The sequence below is a fragment of the Mustela nigripes genome, chromosome 1 (genome assembly GCF_022355385.1).
Source record: "Mustela nigripes isolate SB6536 chromosome 1, MUSNIG.SB6536, whole genome shotgun sequence".
In the NCBI taxonomy this organism is placed as follows: domain Eukaryota; kingdom Metazoa; phylum Chordata; class Mammalia; order Carnivora; family Mustelidae; genus Mustela; species Mustela nigripes.
Genome location: NC_081557.1, coordinates 129,266,995 through 129,286,494, shown reverse-complemented (window position 1 = coordinate 129,286,494; position 19,500 = coordinate 129,266,995). Strand labels below are relative to the sequence as shown.

Here is a 19,500-nt window from a genome sequence, read left to right as displayed (position 1 = left end):
AATGCTGAGATCATGACCTCAGCTAAAATCAAGAGTCACACTTTACTGATTGAGCCACCCAAGTGCCTCTGTTTTTTTGAGCCTTTAAATTAAACCTGTAATAATGAGGCAATGCAAAGTATTTTTTCATTCAAACTCCTATTTATGCTTTCCTATTTGTGATCTTTCTGCTTCTTTTAACTTTATCCTCCATATTTTGGGCTTTTATTTAGCTCTCTCATCTTAAAATGTTAGTGTGAGACTGATAGTCAAAGTTAATGATTACTTTTTTGAATCTAAGGATAATACAATTCTATTTCCTGTGATGATTCTGCATTAGTAGTGATTAATGCACCCCATTGTCTTGCCACATTTCTTTTTTTAATTATTATTATTTTAAAATTATTTTTATTTACATATAATGTATTATTTGTCCCAGGAGAACAGGTCTGTGAATCATCAGGCTTACTCATTTCCACAGCAATCACCATAACACATACCCTCCAATGTCCACAACCCAACCACCTTATCCCTGTGCCCTCAACCCTCGATTTGTTCTGTGAGATTGAGTCTCTTATGGTTTGTCTCCCTCCCAATCCCATATTGTTTCATTTTTCCCTTCTCTACTCCCCACAACCCCCTGCCCTACCTCTCACATTCCTCATATCAGAGGTATCATATGATAATTGTCTTTCTCTGATTGACTTATTTCGTTCAGTGTAATACCTTCTGGTTCCATCCACATTGTTTCAAATGGCAGGATTTCATTTCTTTTGATGGCTGCATAGTATTCCATTGCATATATATACCACATCTTCTTTGTCCATTCATGTGCCAATGGACCTCTAGGTTCTTTCTGTAGTTTGGCTATTGTGGACATTGCTGCTATAAACATTTGGGTACATGTGCCTCTTCAGATCACTACATTTGTATCTTTAGGGTAAATACCCAGTAGTGCGATTGCTGGGTTGTAGGGTAGCTGTGTTTTCAACTTTTTGAGGAATCTCCATGCTGTTTTCCAGAGTGGCTGCACCAGCTTCCATTGTAGTTTAAGAGTGATCCCCTTTCTCCGCATCCTCACCTACATCTTTTGTTTCCTGACTTGTTAATTTTAGCCGTCCTGACTGATTTGAGGGGGTATCTCACTGTGGTTTTGATTTATATTTCCCTGATGCCAAGTGACGTGGAGCACTTTTTTATGTTTCTGTTGGCCATCTAAATGTCTTCTTTGCAGAAATGTCTGTTCATGTCTTCTGCCCATTTCTTGATTGGATTATTTGTTTTTTGGGTATTGACTTTGATAAGTTATTTATAGATTTTGGCTACTAGCCCTTTATCTGATATGTTGTTTGCAAATATTTTCTCCCATTCTGTCGGTTGTCTTTTGGTTTTGTTGACTGTTTCCTGTGCTGTGCAAAAGACTTGGATCTTGATGAAGCCTCAATAGTTCATTTTTGCCCTTGCTTCCCTTGCCTTTGGCGATATTTATAGGAAGAAGTTGCTGCAGCTGAGGTCGAAAAGGTTGCTGCCTGTGTTCTCCTTAAGGATTTTGATGTAGATTCCTTTCTCACATTGAGGTCCTTCATGCATTTTGAGTCTATTTTCATGTGTGGTATAAGGCAATGGTCCAGTTTCATTTTTTTGCATGTGGCTGTCCACTTTTCCCAACACCATTTGTTGAAGAGACTGTCCTTTCTCCATTGGACATTCTTTCCTGCTTTGTCGAAGATTAGTTGACCATAGAGTTGAGGGTCTATTTCTGGGCTCTCTATTCTGTTCCATTGATCTGGCCACATTTCTTTCTTTCTTTCTTTCTTTCTTTCTTTCTTTCTTTCTTTCTTTCTTTCTTTCTTTCTTTTTTTCTTTCTTTCTTTCTTTCTTGATTTTATTTATTTATTTATTTGACAGAGAGAGATTACAAGTAGGTAGAGAGGCAGGGAGAGAGAGAGGGAAGCAGGCTCCCTGCTGAGCAGAGAGGCCGATGTGAGACTCGATCATGACCTGAGCCAAAGGCAGCGGCTTAACCCACTGAGCCACCCAGGTACCCAGCCACACTTCTTTCTTGATGTATCCTTTGCACAATTAATTTTGTCATTTTGTGAGAGATGGCTAATTAATATATCTTGAGGCATCATAGCTTAATAATGAAGCATTAGAATGATATTTCTTACCTTAGATATGGCCTTTACATGCATTATAGTTTTGGGCATCTTTCTAAAGCTCTTTATTTCTTCAAAAAGCCAGGAATAGGGAAATGGTAATCTTGACAATATATATAATTTTTAATTGTAGCTTTTGTATTATTTTCTTTGCCTGGGATAAAAATTTTGATAAATAATCATGAATGTGATAAAATACTAGCATAATTAACTGAGGAGGATTATAGTCCTTGTAAACGTCCAAATCACTATATTATAGCAACATGCTAATGAGGCCATGTGATTATTACTATTTTTTAAAAATTTTTACTTATTTGAGAGAAAGAGAGAGAGAGCATGAGAGGAGAGAGGTCAGCAGGAGAAGCAGACTCCCTGCTGAGCAGGGAGGCTGATGTGGTACTCGATCCTGAGACTCTAGGTCATGACCTGAGCCGAAGGCAGTCACTTAACCAACTGAGCCACCCGGGCACCTGAGACCATGTGATTATTATGGTCCAATTAATATAGCTCTGACTTTCTAGTGAGATAACCTAGTCCCTTAACCTTGGCTCTGTCATTTACTAGTTATGTGAACTAAGGCACCATTGCTTCATCTTAAAATCAGGATAGTAATTGTGCCTACTTGCAGTAATTTTGATGAGTAGTTGGGATTTGATAAATGTAAAGCACCTATTACTGTCAATTCATATTAAGTGTATAACAACATAGCTAGCGTTGTCAGTATCAAAAGGGAGATCATTTTTTTCTATTCTAAGTAATCTCTGGGAATATCCAAGGAATGCTTCCATGTCCCACAGTACATCTAGAGCTGTCACCTGTGCCATAAGGCCTTGATCCAGGCTACTGCTCTGTGGAGTCCTGAAAGTCATCTCTTATCATACAAATGGCTATTCTAGGAATGAGTTGCTGTTTCCTTATCCTTTTTTGCTCATTGTATTGGCATAGACTTTTCCTTTTCTCATTTATAAGCTTAGCAGTGATAGGAGAATATCACAGTGCAGAAACGGAAAATAACTCAGTAAAAGATACTGTATCTCCTGGAATTCACAGGCAGTGGTTCTGCTTAGGATGTTTTCTCTTGACCTTTTCTTGATCTGTCTAGCTTTGTCCCTTTGCCATCTTGCAAGGGGCTGATTCAACTCTTCCACAGAGAGAGCTCCTTTGACAGTATTCCCTCTTCTTAGAATAGTATAGGTGCACCTGCCTCCAGTCTTGGAGAGATGAGAATATTGCTTGTTCTTCATTCTGAGGTTCTCCTTTTTTTTGCCCCAGGTTGATTGGTCATGTAACCATCACATTCCTTAAGGGAGATGCCCAACCCAGTTTTAACATATATATTCTACAATATGTTCTGTACCTGAACTATGCAGTCACATTTCTCAGTATATTTCCAGAGTCCGGTGTATTCAGTCTGAAGTGCACTTCTTTTAGAGTTTTTTTTTTTTTTTTTTTTAGGATGTGTTTTCGATTGTCTCACTTTCAATTTCAGTTTCTTGATAACTGAAATTAACTTAAATAGCTGGGTCACAACATTTTTTGCTCTCAGTTTTCTGTGGGAAAGTTTTGTACAGACCATATGCATACCTATATGCGGTATAAGTATGCATACATACATATTTTTTAAAAATCTTACATTTTATGGGGCACCTGGGTGGCTCAGATGGTTAAATGTCTGCCTTCAGCTCAGGTCATGATCTCAGGGTCCTGGGATCAAGCCCCACATCTGGCTTCTTGCTCTGTCAGGAGACTGCTTCCCCTTTTCCCCGGGTCTGCTGCTCCCTCTACTTGTGCTCTCTCTGTGTGTCTAATAAATAAAATCTTTTAAAAAAGTAGAAATAGGGGCACGTGGGTGGCTCAGTGAGTTAAGCCGCTGCCTTTGGCTCAGGTCATGATCTCAGGGTCCTGGGATTGAGTCCCACATCGGGCTCTCTGCTCAGCAGGGAGCCTGCTTCCTCCTCTCTCTCTCCTGCCTCTCTGCCTACTTGAGATCTCTCTCTGTCAAATAAATAAATAAAATCTTTAAAAAAAAAAAGTAGAAATAAAAATCTTACATTTTAGAGTAATTTGTGAAACTGAAGGAGTTACCATTTTTGGTGCAAAGAAAGGCCACTTTAAGGCAATGTTTCTGCCGTGGGTTGAAAATTTTAAATAATGCATCTTTAGCTTTTGGTAAACAAAGAAATATTGCTAGCAACTCTATTAAAGGTGAGAAGCTAGAAAAAAACAAAGGAACTATAGCATAGATATGATCAAACTCATAACTATGAGCAGCACTGATCAGTTTAAATCGAAAATGAAACATGTTTTTATAACTTCCAGTATATTATAATAATGTAAAATAGTCTTTTTTTTTTTTTAAAGATTTTATTTATTTATTTGACAGACAGAGACCACAAGTAGGCAGAGAGGCAGGCAGAGAGAGAGGAGGAAGCAGGCTCTCCAAGGAGCAGAGAGCCCGACGCGGGGCTCGATCCCAGGACCCTGAGATCATGACCTGAGCCGAAGGCAGAGGCTTTAACCCACTGAGCTACCCAGGTGCCCCTAAAATAAAGTCTTGATAGAAGACTGAACCTCTTACTGCTATTGAAAAATCTCTTCTAAGAAAAGATCTGAATATATTTTTATGGATACATCAAGTCTCTGTTTAAGATTTCAGTTCATATGTTCTGCTTGTCTTAACCGCTGACCAAATCATGTGTTAATGTAAAAATTGCCTTTTCTTAGTGAATTTTAAATTAAAGATAGAGAAGAAAATAAGCTAACTTTAAAGTCATCATAGTGCATTTCATTTACTTATCACTTAAAAATTGTGCACATGAAATTAGAATTTGGCTTTTGTTATTTGTGGGTTATTAGTGTGCAGTGTAAAGCTCTGAATATAAGATCAGTTGTTTTATCATGAAAAGGAAGATGGCAGTTCTTGAGTCAATAAAAATAGTTTCCTCCAATTCATCTGTTATACTAGTGCTACTTAGATGCAGTGTGCTGAGCAAACTGTTTATAACTAGTCCACTAGTCCACAAAGAGATTGAGTACAGAAATTAAATAAATATTTGGAACTTTTGTAGCTTGAATGTCTGGATTTGTCAGAATATTTTTTGAAGTGTCATTTTTTTATAAAAGTATAATAAAAAGTGGTTCTTCATTATAGATAGCTTGATAACAGTACCTAAAAGCCAGTTCATATTCAGTTGTGTCATTTTGAATTAGTCTATATTAGCAGTACGTTTGAAGAAAAACTTACAGCAGTCTAACAGTATTCAGCTAAGTGATACAGTTAGCAGTACTCAACTAAATGATATAATTAACTATATGTGAAATGATTTATATAAACCTTTGGGGAAGAGTTTTCTTTTAAGGAAATAGTAAAAATATATAGGTACCCAAGGTCTTTTAGGGTTCCTAAACCCAATTCTAAAGTGGAAGTGGGAGTCCACCCCCAAACCCAAGCACTTCTCAGATAGGAGGGTGTCCAAGAACTCAACCCAGATCTGACATGACACTGTACCCAGAAGTAGCATCATATTCCACAGGTCAAGGGTTCAGTTATATAATACTGCTTCCCACTCTCTACTTGATATCCAAGCTCCAGGCTGCTACCTGGGCTTCTGATTAACTGACTACATTTTGGAGGTTCCAAATGGCTCCTTTTTAGGTTTGATTAATTTGCTAGAGTGGCTCACAGAACTTGGGGAACACTTTTAACATATTTTTGCCAGTTTATTAAAGGATATGATAAAGGATATGAATCAATAGCCAGACGAAGACATAATAGGGTGAGGTCTTGAGCAAAGGAGCTTCACTGCTTGTTAAGGTTGGAGCTTGGTGTGTGGAAGCCATCTGGCTCCTCAAGCTTTGAAGCTCTTCAAAAGAGGCCCAAAAGATTTACTTTTGAGTTTGTATGGAGGCTTCATTTTATAATCATGTTTGACTAAGTTACTGGCCATTGGCTGATACAGTCTTCATTTCTTTTCCACTTCTAGGAAGTCAGGGGAGGGGTGGGAACTGAAAATCAAAAAAACTTTAATCACATGGTTGGTTTTCTTGGCAGTCAGCCCCCACCCTATGGCCAGGTCCAAAAGGCACCTCATTAACATAACAAAAGATACCTTTAGAACTCTCAAAATTTAAGAAATTCAAAGAATTTTAGGAGCTGCAAGCCAGGGACTGTGGATGAAGACCAAATATATATTGTAGTCATCTGAATGACCAGATATACATGTCATACAAATTACAATATTGCACAAGGAAAATATAAGCAAGTGTATATTAGGGGATTTAAAAAGGAAGGGCTGTGTAAATTACATGTCTTATTCTGTTATTCTTTTTAAAAAGTTACTTACTGGGGCACTTGTGTGGCTCAGTCATTTGAGCATCAAACTCTTGGTTTCAGCTCAGGTCATGATCTCTTGGGGTCAGAAGATTAAGCCCCATGTTGGGTTCCACAGAAGGCGGGGAGTCCACTTAAGATTCTCTCTCAACCCTCTGTCCCCCAGCCCCGCTTGTCCATTTTCTCTGTCTCTCTCAAATAAATAAATCTTTTAAGAAAATAAAGAGGTATTTATTTGAGCTTGTTCTCTTATTTTCATTGCCTCTTCATTTGGCTGTATTTTATCTTTTCTGTCTTAAGCCCTTCCTTCTTGGTGAACAGTTTACTTAGGCTTTCATTTCTCTGTAAAACTCTCAGATTCTAAACAGTTCTTTCTTGCTCCTCCCAAATATACTATATATACCATTAAGCAGTTCTCTCATATTGTAATTACATTTAATCCCTTGTTTCTCAACTCCAATGAGATGCTGGAAGAAAGAACTGTTTGCTGTGTAATTTGTTCACTTCATGACTAAGCCTATAATAAATGTCAGGTGTTACTATATGCCTGGCAAGTTCTAATTGTTTCATGTCTATTTTTATTTGATCCTTTCCCCAAAACATGTCATGTTATATCCTTTCTTATATGAGGAGACTGAGGCACAGGGTTTTAAATAATTTGCCTGTGCATGAATGTGTCAGAGCTGGGATTTAAATTCAAGTTTTCTGGCTCTACAATCTGTGTTCTAAACAATAGTGTTAAGTATGTTTTTTATAAGAATGAATCATTTTTTTGTCTTGATTTTTTTCATGTTTGTTCTTAAAATACCTTAATTTGAAGTTTAAGTGTCTTAGCTGTTCGTAGTTAGTGTGTTTAATTGTGATTAGCCTAATATAATAGAGAGGCTCTAGTTCTGTATAACTTAAAAAAATCTATTAGGTAATTATGTTGAGCTAAAAGATGATAGAATTTGCTTTACATCTTTTAGCTCTTGTGCAGATTAGCAAAAAGACTTTGAAACTCTCAGTTTTTCTCCATGTGTGTATGTATTTGTGTATAATTATATAATCTTTTGCAATGATATATTTCTGTCTCATGTTATGATTTTTTTTTAAAGATTTTATTTATTTACTTGACAGACAGATCACAAGTAGGCAGAGAGGCAGGCAGAGAGAGAGGAGGAAGCAGGCTTCCCGCCAAGCCGAGAGCCTGATGTGGGGCTCGATCCCAGGACCCTGGGATCATGACCTGAGCCGAAGACAGAGGCTTTAACCCACTGAGCCACCCAGGTGCCCCTCATGTTATGATTTTTAAAAATGTAATTAATTGGGTTTAACCCTATCTGTTTAATTTCCTTGTTAATTTTACTGATCACAGGTAATGATACTTTATTTACTTGCATATGATATATGCAGCCATTACACGAAATTTGTTATTTACCTAACAATTTTGTGATTTTTTAATTGTGAATAACTCTAATGAGGTAATGAAATAAAATAATTGAATAAAAACAATACTGTGTGTGTGTTTGACAAAGAAATGAAAACTGTAACCCTCTTAATTGTTGACTTGCTTTTACAAATGACATGTAAAAGCATTTTAAAACAAGTTTTTTATTATTAGAAGTTTAAATTAAAATATTTAAATCCATATTAATCTCCAAATTATTTTAAAATGTTTGAAGACTGCAGTTTGTTGAGATAAGAACCCAACACATTTTATCCAGTCCATTAAAACAATAAGAAATCATAGAGATATTTTGATAAGTGTTCTGCCGGTTGTAACCTTGAATGCTGTTATGGTGGGGGTGATGCTGTATCTGTTTCATTGGCTTAGGCTTTTTCATGCTGAGAGAAATCAATACTTTGAGGTGTTGGATGACAGAGGAATCACTTCAGAATTAAAAGTGGCTGTCACACATTGTCTTTGGTTGACTTTCATTTGCTGTTGAGGTTTTTAAGCTTTCATTTTTCTAAGTCTTTTTCAGGAGCCTTTGTAAGATTCCTGTGGATAACTTTTTTTTTTTTTTTAACTATTAAACTGTTCATCTGAGCTAAGGGATCAAATATAAAGACCTTCAAAAGTCAAATATTGAAAAGCTTCTTTACTTGTCCTTTAAGTCATTTTTCCCTTTTACATGATTTCCAATGAGATAAGTAATTGATAGTGTAAGAGATTTGGGGGCAAATTGGGAATTAAGGTAGTATATACTTAAAGGTGTTTACCAGTACGTATGTTTAGTTAACTAAAAATATAATACCCTATGTGTAGCCATGAGAAAGAAAGAAGGTAGAATTGGATCTCCTGATATGGAATGATCTAGTTTGGTTCCATTTATATGGGAACAATGTATTATTATTAATAGTGATTACCCCTGTAGAAAACAACTAGCCATGTAGGGAGGAGGTGGAAGCAAGACCTTTCTTTTAATTTCATATGTCATTACTTTTTTATTTTTAAAAATAAGTATATATTTTTTTAAAAAGTTTAAATTCAAAATTTGTAAAACCAACACACTTAAGTTGCTTAATTAATATTAAAGGCTTGTATAATATTTTTTAAGATTTTAACCTTGAACTTTTAAACTTATTTTTATTTCATAATAATATGCAGACTTAATGAAAATTTGCTTTATAATCTGTTTCTCATAAAACATACTGAAACTTAACTGTAGAAACAGTGTGCATTTAACATTATTAATTTACTTCCTTTTCTTGATACTGAAAATGCTTCTGAGAAGCACTTTATGTGTGTTTATCCAGTATAACCCCTTTTTGCCCCATTGAACTAAATACTGTTCTGATTTTATGGAATGACTTTTTTACTTTTGTTTTCCACTCAATACCTAAGTGGGTTTCTTTTTTCTTTTCTTTTTTTTTTTTTTTTTAGGTTCCTCTTTTATTTATTTTTAATTTTTAAATTTTTTAAAATTAACATATAATGTATTATTAGCCTCTGGGGTACAGGTCTGTGAATCGCCAGGTTTACACATTTCACAGCATTCACCATAGCACATACCTTCCCCAGTGTCCATAACCCCACCACCCTCTCCCTACCCACCACCACCCCCCACCGCAACCCTCGCTTTGTTTTGTGAGATTTAGAGTCTTTTATGCTTTGTCTCCCTCCCAATCCCATCTTGTTTCATTTATTCTTTTCTAATCCCCCAAATCCCCCACGTTGCCTCTCCACTTCCTCATATCAGCGGGATCATATGATCATTGTCTTTCTCCGATTGACTTATTTCGCTAAGCGCAATACCCTCTAATTCCATCCACGTCGTTGCAAATGGCAAGATTTCATTTCTTTTGATGGCTGCATAGTATTCCATTGTGTATATATACCGCATCTTCTTTGTCCATTCATCTGTTGATGGACATCTAGGTTCTTTCCATAGTTTGGCTATTGTGGACATTGCTGCTATAAACATTCAGTTGCACATGCCACTTTGGATCACTATGTTTGTGTCTTTAAGGTAAATACCCAGTAGTGCAATTACTGGGTCATAGGGTAGCTCTATTTTCAACTTTTTGAGGAATCTCTATGCTGTTTTCCAGAGTGGTTGCAGGAGCTTGCATTCCCACCAACTGTGGAGGAGGGTTCCCCTTTCTCCGCATCCTCGCCAGCATCTGTCATTTCCTGACTTGTTAATTTTAGCCATAATGACTGGTGTGAGGTGGTATCTCATTGTGGTTTTGATTTGTGTTTCCCTGATGACGAGTCATGTGGAGCACTATTTCATGTGTCTGTTGGCCATCTGAATGTCTGCAGAAATGTCTGTTCATGTCTTCTGTCCATTTCTTGATTGGATTATTTGTTCTTTGGGTGTTGAGTTTGCTAAGCTCTTTATATATTTTGGATACTAACCCTTTATCTGATGTGTCATTTGCAAATATCTTCTCCCATTCTGTCAGTTGTCTTTTGGTTTTGTTAACTGTTTCCTGTGCTGTGCAAAAGCTTTTGATCTTGATGAAGTCTCAATAGTTCATTTTTGCCCTTGCTTCCCTTGCCATTGGCGATGTTCTTAGGAAGAAGTTGCTGCAGTTGAGGTCGAAGAGGTTGCTGCCTGTGTTCTTCTCAAGGATTTTGATGGATTCCTTTCTCACATTGAGGTCCTTCATGCATTTTGAGTCTATTTTCGTGTGTTGTGTAAGGAAATGGTCCAATTTTATTTTCCTGCATGTGGCTGTCCAGTTTTCCCAATATCATTTGTTGAAGAGACTGTCTTTTTTCCGTTGGATATTCTTTTCTGCTTTGTCAAAGATTAGTTGATCATAGAGTTGAGGGTCTATTTCTGGGCTCTCTATTCTGTTCTTTTGATCTATGTGTCTGTTTTTGTGCCAGTAGCATACTGTCTTGATGATGAAAGCTTTGTAATAGAGCTTGAAGTCTGGCATTGTGATGCTGCCAACTTTGGGTTTCTAAGTGTGTTTCTTTTAGTATTGTAATTTCTTTAACAATTTTTGAACTTGATATAAATGGAATCATAAAGTGTGTGTTTAGATCTGGCATTATTCAACATTGTTTTTGTGCAATTTGTTCAGTTTGTCACATTTTCCTATTTTATTTTCAGTGCTGTATGCCATACCTTACATGAATAGATGATAGTTTTTCATAGTCTCTCTACTGTTGATAGGTTGTTTCCAGTTTTTAATTGTAATGAAGAGTGCGATTTTGACGATTTACAAGTCCTTGGTGTACATGCTTATGTATTTCTGTAGGGTACACTTACTTGACTGTAAATATTTATCTTTTCAATTTTAATAGTTATTGCTGTAGTGTCTTCCAAAGGTGTGTATCAATATCAAAATGTAGCTATTTCTATACTCCATGTTGTCATAAAATATTGACAAGTACTTTTTATTTTAGTATTTTAGTAGTTGTGTAGAGGTAACCTCATTGTGTTCTTATTTGGATTTTATTTACAGATGAAGCTGTATATCTTTTCTTCTGCTTGTTATATTTTTTTTAAGTTTTTTTGTTTTTGTTTTTGTTTTTTGCGATATCTGTTTGTCTCTTACCTAGTTCCTTATTGATTACCTGTTTTTTCTTTATTGATTTGTGGAGGATATTGACCTATTTGATAGATGTGCAGATTTATTTGATAACTACTTCTTCCCTGTCAGTACCTTGCCTATTTACTTTTTAAAAACTTCTTAAATAAACCTTATTAAAATATAGTTTGTATATAATAAAACATTCCTTTTAGATATATACTTTAATGAGTTTTGACAGGTGTATATACTTGTATACTTGTATATATATACTTGTATATACTGTCATAGTCAAGTCACAGAAAATTTCTGTCATCTCAGAGAATTCCCTTGTGTTTCACTGTGGTCAGCTCATCTTCACATACATACATCCAATCTCTACAACTGCTTATCTGGTTTTTGTTATTGGAGATGGTTTTATATACTCTACAACTTTGTATAAGTGGAGTTATATAGTAGGTTCTGTAATGTCTGGATTCTTTTGGTCACCGTATAGTTTTTGATATTCATCCTCCTTGTGTATATCACTCATTTGTTTCTTTTTATTACCAAATAGTATTACTTTATCCATTCATGGATAGGTGGATATTAGATCATTTCCAGTGTCTGGTTCTTAAAGCACTATGGGAATTATCATGCAACATAGTTTTGTGAAAATGTTTTCTTTATTTTGAGGAAATACATAGGAGTGGAATTGCTAGGTGGTGTTCTAAGTATATTTTTAAACTTGCAAGAAACTGCCAAACTGTTTTCTGAAGTAGTTGTGGATTTTGCACTCTAACCAGCTAGATACCATTTGTTCCACATTTTTGCCAATATTTGATATTGTCTGCCTTTTCAATTTTGCCCTTCTACTGAGTATATAGTGATAGTTTATTGTGGTCTTTATTTGAATTTCCCTGTTGACTAAGCATCCTGCCATTTACTTATTAGTCATTTGTATATCTTTTGTGAAGTGTCTGTTCAAATCCCTTGCCTATTATTTTAAATTGGCTTCTTTGCCTTATTAATTCATGAGAGTTCTTCATATGTCTTTTAGGAAAATTATTAGCTAGATGTATGGTGAATATTTTGTCCCATCTTGTGGCTTATCTTTTCATTTTCTAAATAGTATCTTTTAAAGACAAGATTTTATAAATTTTGGTATAGTTTAATATATCAGATTCTTTATGGTTATGAATTTCTTTTATGGTTCTTTTTATGTCTAAGAATTTTAATGTGAGAATTTTTTGCCTACCCCAGGGTCATAAGATTTTCTGCTATATTTTCTTCTAGAAGTGTTACAGTGTTTATATCTAGATCTTCAGTTCATTTTGAATTAAACATTTTGTTTATGGTGTGAAGGTTAGACAATTTCTTTCTTTCTTTTTTTTTCCCTGTGAGTGGCCAGATATTGCCAGTTGTCAAAAAGTTACTCCTTCTTTATTTAACAACTTAAACTGTTCTTAGTTTCACATTTTATAACATTATACAATTAAATTCTACAGTTTTCTTTTTCTTAGGTAAAACTGTTTTGTCATTGTTTTCTTTTTGTATAAGTATACATATGTTTGAGAATCAGCTTGTCAATATCCATAAGAAAGGCTGTGAAATTTTTATTTTTTATTTATTTTTGTTTTTCATTATTTTTTAAGTAGGCTCCATGCCCAGTGTGGAGCCCAACACAGAGCTTGAACTTACAACCCTGAGATCAGGACCTGAGTTGAAATCAAGAGTCAAATGCTTAACTGGCGGAGCCACGCAGTCACCCCAAGGCTTTTAATCTTTTATTTAAGATTGTGTTGAATCTATAAAATCAGTTTGAAGAGAGAAGGTGTTTTAGCAATATGGAGTTTTAGAATCTATAAACATTGTCTATTTCTTCACTTACTTAGTTTTCCTTAATTTTTGTTAGCAATGATTTATAAAAGTTTCATTGTATAGCTTTGTATATTTTTAAAATTTATTTTATATTTTAATGCTATTGTAAATAGTATTGCTTTCATTTTCCAGTTTTTTATTGTCAGTATATAGACATAATAATTTTTATTATATTGACCTTATATCCAAGAAACCTGTCAACTTAGAAGTCTTATAATTCTTCCAGAACCTTTAGGAGTATTACATACATGAATGTCTCTACAAATAAATATGTTATTCCTTCTATTCCAAACCATCTTTTTATTTCTTTTTTTTTTTAATTTAGATTATTGATTTATTTATTTGACAGAGAGATCACAAGTAGGCAGAGAGACAGGCAGAGGGAGAGGTGGAAGCAGGCTTCCTGCCAAGCAGAGAGCCGGATGCGGTGCTTGATCGCAGGACTCTGAGATCGTGACCTGAGCTGAAGGCAGAGATTTAACCCACTGAGTCACCCAGGCACCCTATTTCTTTTCTTTATCTCTTTTTTGAACTGGTTAGGACCCTGTTACAGTATTGAGTAGAAGTCATGAGAAAGGAGACATACTTGTTTTATCCACAGTTTTAACTGAATAATCTTCATAGATGTGCTTCCTGAGGTTTCAAAAGTCTCTTTCTATTACTAGTTTGGGGAGTGTCTTTTTGTTTGTTTTTTTAAAAACCACGAAATGCTTCTGAGTTGTAAAATGCTTAAAAAAAACTATTGAGATTATGTTTTTCTCCCTTTTTTGTTGTATGATGACTTATACTGATTGATACTCAAATATTAAGTCAACCTTGCATTCCATGGATAAACTCTTCTTCATCATGATGTATACTTTATTTTGTGTATAGCTGAATGCTAATGTTTTGTTATGGATTTTGTGTTTATTTACACAAATTGATTTTTAGTTTTCTTTTTCTGTAATACAAATTGCATTGTATTCCTTAGCTTCTACCATATGAAAAGAGTTTAAGATTTTTGTTATTTCTTCCTTAAATATTTAATATTTTATAATATATAAATGTATACATGTAAAATGCATACATGCAAAGCTATACATTTTTCTTTGAATTTGTCTCACCCAGTTGCCACAAATTTTTGTAATTTTGCTTGTGATTTTTATCTTTGATCCATAAGTTATTTGGAGTTGAAATGCTTAATTTTCAATTATTTTGGAACTTTTTAAATTTTTAAAAAAGATTTTATATATTTATTTGACAAAGAGAGGGAACACAAGTAGGGGGAGTGGGAGAGGGAGAAGCAGCCTTCCCACCGAGCAGGGACCCCCATGTAGGGCTCAATCCCAGGACCCTGGGATCATGATCTGAGCCATGCTAAGGCGGACGCTTAACAACAGAGTCACCAGGGCACCCTTAGAGAATTTTTTTGTTCTATGTATTCTGCTGAAGAATCAAGAGGACCTGTATTTTATTTCTATCTTTCTCAATACTTCTTCTTCTCTAGTAGTTGTCCTTCAAGTTTCTAACTTACCTTCTCAATAGACACCATTAAATTTGTTTCACATACAAAGGCTATAGGAGAAATATATTTCCTAAGTCTTGAAAATGTCTCAAGGATAGATGGGGAATAGCATAAAATCTGAGGGTGTCTGGAATATAGGATACATGGGAAGGCATAAAGATATTATACCACACTGCTGAATCATAGAAGGATGCATGGTCTTAGCTGGTAAAATTTGGTCCTAATTGTTCATTATTTTAGGTAATCACATACTTTTTAAGGTGTAGGGTATATAAATGTATCTGTGAAATGTCAAATTCTTGAAGTGATTCTGGGGCTGTGAGAAAGCAGTTATAAGATTATTTCAAGAACTGAACTGCAAACTAATGATGATGTTTTAGGGCAGTGGTTAAGAGTGATAAGTGGTAAGAGGTAAATGAGTGTTGTTGAAATGAAATGATGAGATATGACGAGAAGGAAAATTGAGAAGTCACAAATGACAGAAGTATAATAGCATGTTTGGGATAAAGTTGGTAATTACATTTTTGTATATTTTGAGTTTTAGGTGCTTATTGGATAATTGGAGATTATCCTACAGGTAGACATATGGCCCGAGAGTTCAGGGAAACAGCTAGGGCAGATATGAAAAATTTAAAAGATCTAAATTAATAATAGGAGGTGATGTGTGAGTAAATGATAATGCCAAGGAACATTTGGCAAAACCTTAAAGAAATGCCAGCATTTCATAAAGAGGAATAATAAAGGACAAAGTTTGACCATCAAGAAGTAAGCAATGACAAGAGGATACTAGAGGAATCTGCTTCATTTTAAATTCATTTCTCTGAGCTTTCACGCAAAGGACAAATAATAAAGTTCGGTAGAGATATAACATCTGGAGGGAAAGACCAAATATGATACTGTTTTATGTAATCCTTTACATTTAAAGAGCTGGGATAGTCACTTGAATTATAAATGGCCGGTCTAAATTGTTTCTGTCTTCAGTTATCACTTTATCTGCAAGAAAGTGAATTTCTTTTAAGATGTAGGTTAGTCTTATATTTATTAATTCTGTGGTAGTGTCTTAAATTTCTTAAGTAATAATCAAATATATTTGAGTTGTTAGTTCCCAAGATGCCTACTTCTCTTCTTTTTAGATTCTAATATTTTTGTTAAGCTTCAAATATTTTTGTGGTCATTATTGTGATGTCATCTAGTTTATGTGTTACTTAAAATAGGAAAACAGAAAAGTTGATGTGAAGTAAAACTGAGTGAAAATATTAGACTTGGCCCTTGATTTTATTGATAGATGATTAGGATTTCTTGGGGTACCTCCACTCAACATTTGGCCACAAGCACATACACATACACATATTGCAAATATATACTCCACCAATTAACTAACATGCGTTTGATCTTGGAGCAAATATTCTTCATCTCTTGTTCACTTTGAATGATAGGTCTTACAAAGAATATACTATTGGTTTTTAATAAGAACATGTTCAAATTACGATTTAAAGATATTTTAAAAAATAGATACAAGTTCATTATATCTTTACAAAACATTCTTGTTTGGTTTCCTTTTATCATGTTTTAAGGTCAGAATGTGACTCTAATGTTCCACAATGAGACAGAGATTGATAATCGGGAAAGAATAGCCCTTTAATGTGATTTATATCTATAGATTTTATGTCAGATATGAAAAGTTGCTGTTTAAATTGTAAAGGAGGATCCATTAAAGAACACTTTAAGCCATTTTACTATTTAGCTTACTTTGGACTCTTCTGTTTAGAATTATGCCTTTTCAATCAAAGTTTAATGACTTACCAAATGTTTACAAAGTAAATTTGATAGTTAAATTTGTGTAATATTAATAAAGAAAAAATGGACTATTCATTATTTTTTTTTGTTATTTTAGTCCTGTTTAATATAAATGTATATGGTGTTGGGGCAATATGGAATCCAGTAATTTTCTAATTTTCATCAGTAATTTTAATTTCCTCTTACCCAGTGAGGTTAGACAAGACAGATTATGGATATAGTAGAGAATGTTGAAGGTATAAAAATTCTTCCTGAGTGCCTTTACCTGAGTCAGTTTGTCACTGTGGGTGTGATTATTACCCTTCTTGGTATAGAACATTCTTCCTCTAAGTCACTTCGCCTGGAGTGCTTTGTAGCCCCCTTCTTGCCACATTACTTGGTACTGTGGACCCGTGAATCTTCATATGATTGGCTTCTTCCAATTTTTTAGGTTTGCTTAAAAACCACTTTTGAGTGTGTCTTATGAATGATTTCAGAGTAATAAGTTCTTGTGGGATTGTTATACTGAGGGTAGTAGATCACTAAATCTCAGTCAGTTCAGTTAATGAGGGATATAAAAATAATTTTAAAGTTTTGGTTGTTTCATTTCCCATTAGAAAGAATTTCCTGGTGTGTTGTAAGTTTTTTCCCATATTTTTATAGTATTAATAGATGTTTCTTTTTTCCAATCCAAGTCACTGTGTGCCCAGTATTCAGCAGACAAACGAGAAGATGAGAAGATGTGTGATCATCTGATAAGAGCAGCTAAATATCGGGACCATGTGACAGCAACTCAGCTAATCCAGAAAATTATCAACATTCTCACAGACAAGCATGGAGCCTGGGGAAATTCTGCAGTGAGGTAAAGGGAAACCTTTAGGATTTGGGCACTGATTTTCTACAGAAGGCTTAGGTTTAGATAAATAGCTCTGGGTATGATCAAGGCCAGATGAAGAACAGAGTAATTTTAATTTTGTACTTTATCATCTACCATGAATGAGGCGTAGAAGAGGGGGGTAGGAGAAAATTAGTGTGGGTACAGTTAGGGATCTTTATCCATGTTTTAGTTCCCTCAACTACTTTTTTTTTTTAATTTAATTTATTTATTTGACAGACAGAGATCACAAGTAGGCAGAGAGGCAGGCAGAGAGAGAGGAGGGAGCAGGCTCCCTGCTGAGCAGAGAGCCCAATGTGGGGCTCCATCCCAGGACTCTGGGATCATGACTTGAGCCGAAGGCAGAGGCTTTAACCCACTGAGCCACCCAGGCGCCCACCCTCAACTACTTCTAAAGGAGTATTTGTTCATATTCTTTTTGAAGTTAACTTTTAAGGGAAAGAGTTAATATAAGCTATTTTATTAGCTAAACTTATACCTGAATTTGCACAAAGACAATATTTTAAGAAAACCTTCCCTATTTTGCACTTCTGAGTTTACAACACATAAAACATTTGAAAATATTATTGTGTTCTTTTGAACTGCCTTGCAAATTGTAAGACTATGATAATAAAAATGGTTAAATGCCTTCTTTAAAATTTTATTAAATTAATCTTCCTCCTCTTTAGATTCTAAAAGGGAACATCCTGTGCTTTAATTTCTAGAAATAAATTACCTTCTAAAGGAACTTGGACAAATGAGAAAATTTAGTTTTCTTAGAATATTCTATGCTACAAATCTTTGAAACATGTTTGGGGACACCTGGCTGGCTCAGTTGGTTGAGCACCTCATTCTTGATTTCAGCTCAAGTCACAATCTCACGGTCATGAGTTTGGACCCAGCATCAGGCTCCCTGCTCAGTGGGGTGTCTTCTTGAGATTCTCTCTCTCCCCCTCCCTCACTGCCCCTCCACACCCAACTCACTCACTCACTCTCTCAAAAAAATAAATCTTAAAGTATTTGACTCATTTAAGTAATGTTGATGAAAAATTTTTTAATCCCACATTTCTACACAACTTTTTCTACAAGACAACAAAAAATGAAAATAGTAAGTTTGTATATTATGTATAGGTGTAACTGGTTTCCACTTGTGTTTTATGTATCTTATGTGTCTAACACACTAAGTCTAGTTTAAGAAATTTTCCAGTAAATAGAAAATATTTTTAATTTTTTTAAGTCGAACTTTAAACTGAGTAGAAATCTGCTTGTTATGGGATATTTTTGTTTTGAGTGCCACTGTTCACTAACATAAAATAGCTATATCTCGTGCTTATTATGAAGAATACTTAAAATGAATTACATGTCTGGACATAGCGTTTTTGGTGTTTAGAAGAAGGAATTCAGGTCAGGACTTGAGGGCACGAGGACTGAATGAAGGCAGGAATGGTATTTGTTTAATTCTATTCCAGTGATCTCAGCTCAAGAGCGTCATGGAAATGACATGAATTACTGGCTCAGAGGTTTGAGTGCCTTATCTTACAACATGTAAAAGCCTATGGGTGTGTGTTTGGGGTGGGGTGCAGAGGTCGCAGGGCTGGGGTGCTGTTGAGGGTTTACAGTTCCAAGATACCTTAATGTTACAGATTTGATGTAGTCCTTTTATAATTAGGCACTGAACAAATTAGGATATGACTTTGACATATAGTGCTTATCATATATTGGGAACTCTAATATGTGTTAATATTTTCAAAAGTATTTTTTCTTCTTAAATGGAGTTTTATGATTTTAAAATTGAAAACTCTTAGCCAAATGTTGTATATATGCCAAGTCAGTATTTTATAGGATCAAATTTTTTCTAATTATGTCTTTACTCTTGTAGAGCATATACCTGTGCTATCAACAGGAAAGCATTGTTTTTCTGCAGTGATTTTGGTGTAATAAAGTATCTTGGAGAACTAAATGGACTGTAAAATGTATTTGTGTAAAAATAATTAGTGTTTCTGTAATAGAGTTATTCAAAGGCATCGACTCATTTTATGTAGCA

General features: G+C 34.9%; 1 protein-coding gene across 4 annotated transcripts in view; it reads left to right on the top strand.

Moving 5' to 3' along the window:
- The window catches only part of LRBA (LPS responsive beige-like anchor protein), a 729,505-nt gene that overhangs the window by 335,294 nt on the left and 374,711 nt on the right, over positions 1–19,500 (top strand). For all 4 annotated transcript variants that reach the window (XM_059373625.1, XM_059373604.1, XM_059373615.1 and 1 more), the window contains exon 37: positions 17,278–17,444. In XM_059373625.1, the coding sequence (XP_059229608.1) occupies positions 17,278–17,444 (167 nt within the window). The remainder of the gene's footprint in view (positions 1–17,277; positions 17,445–19,500) is intronic.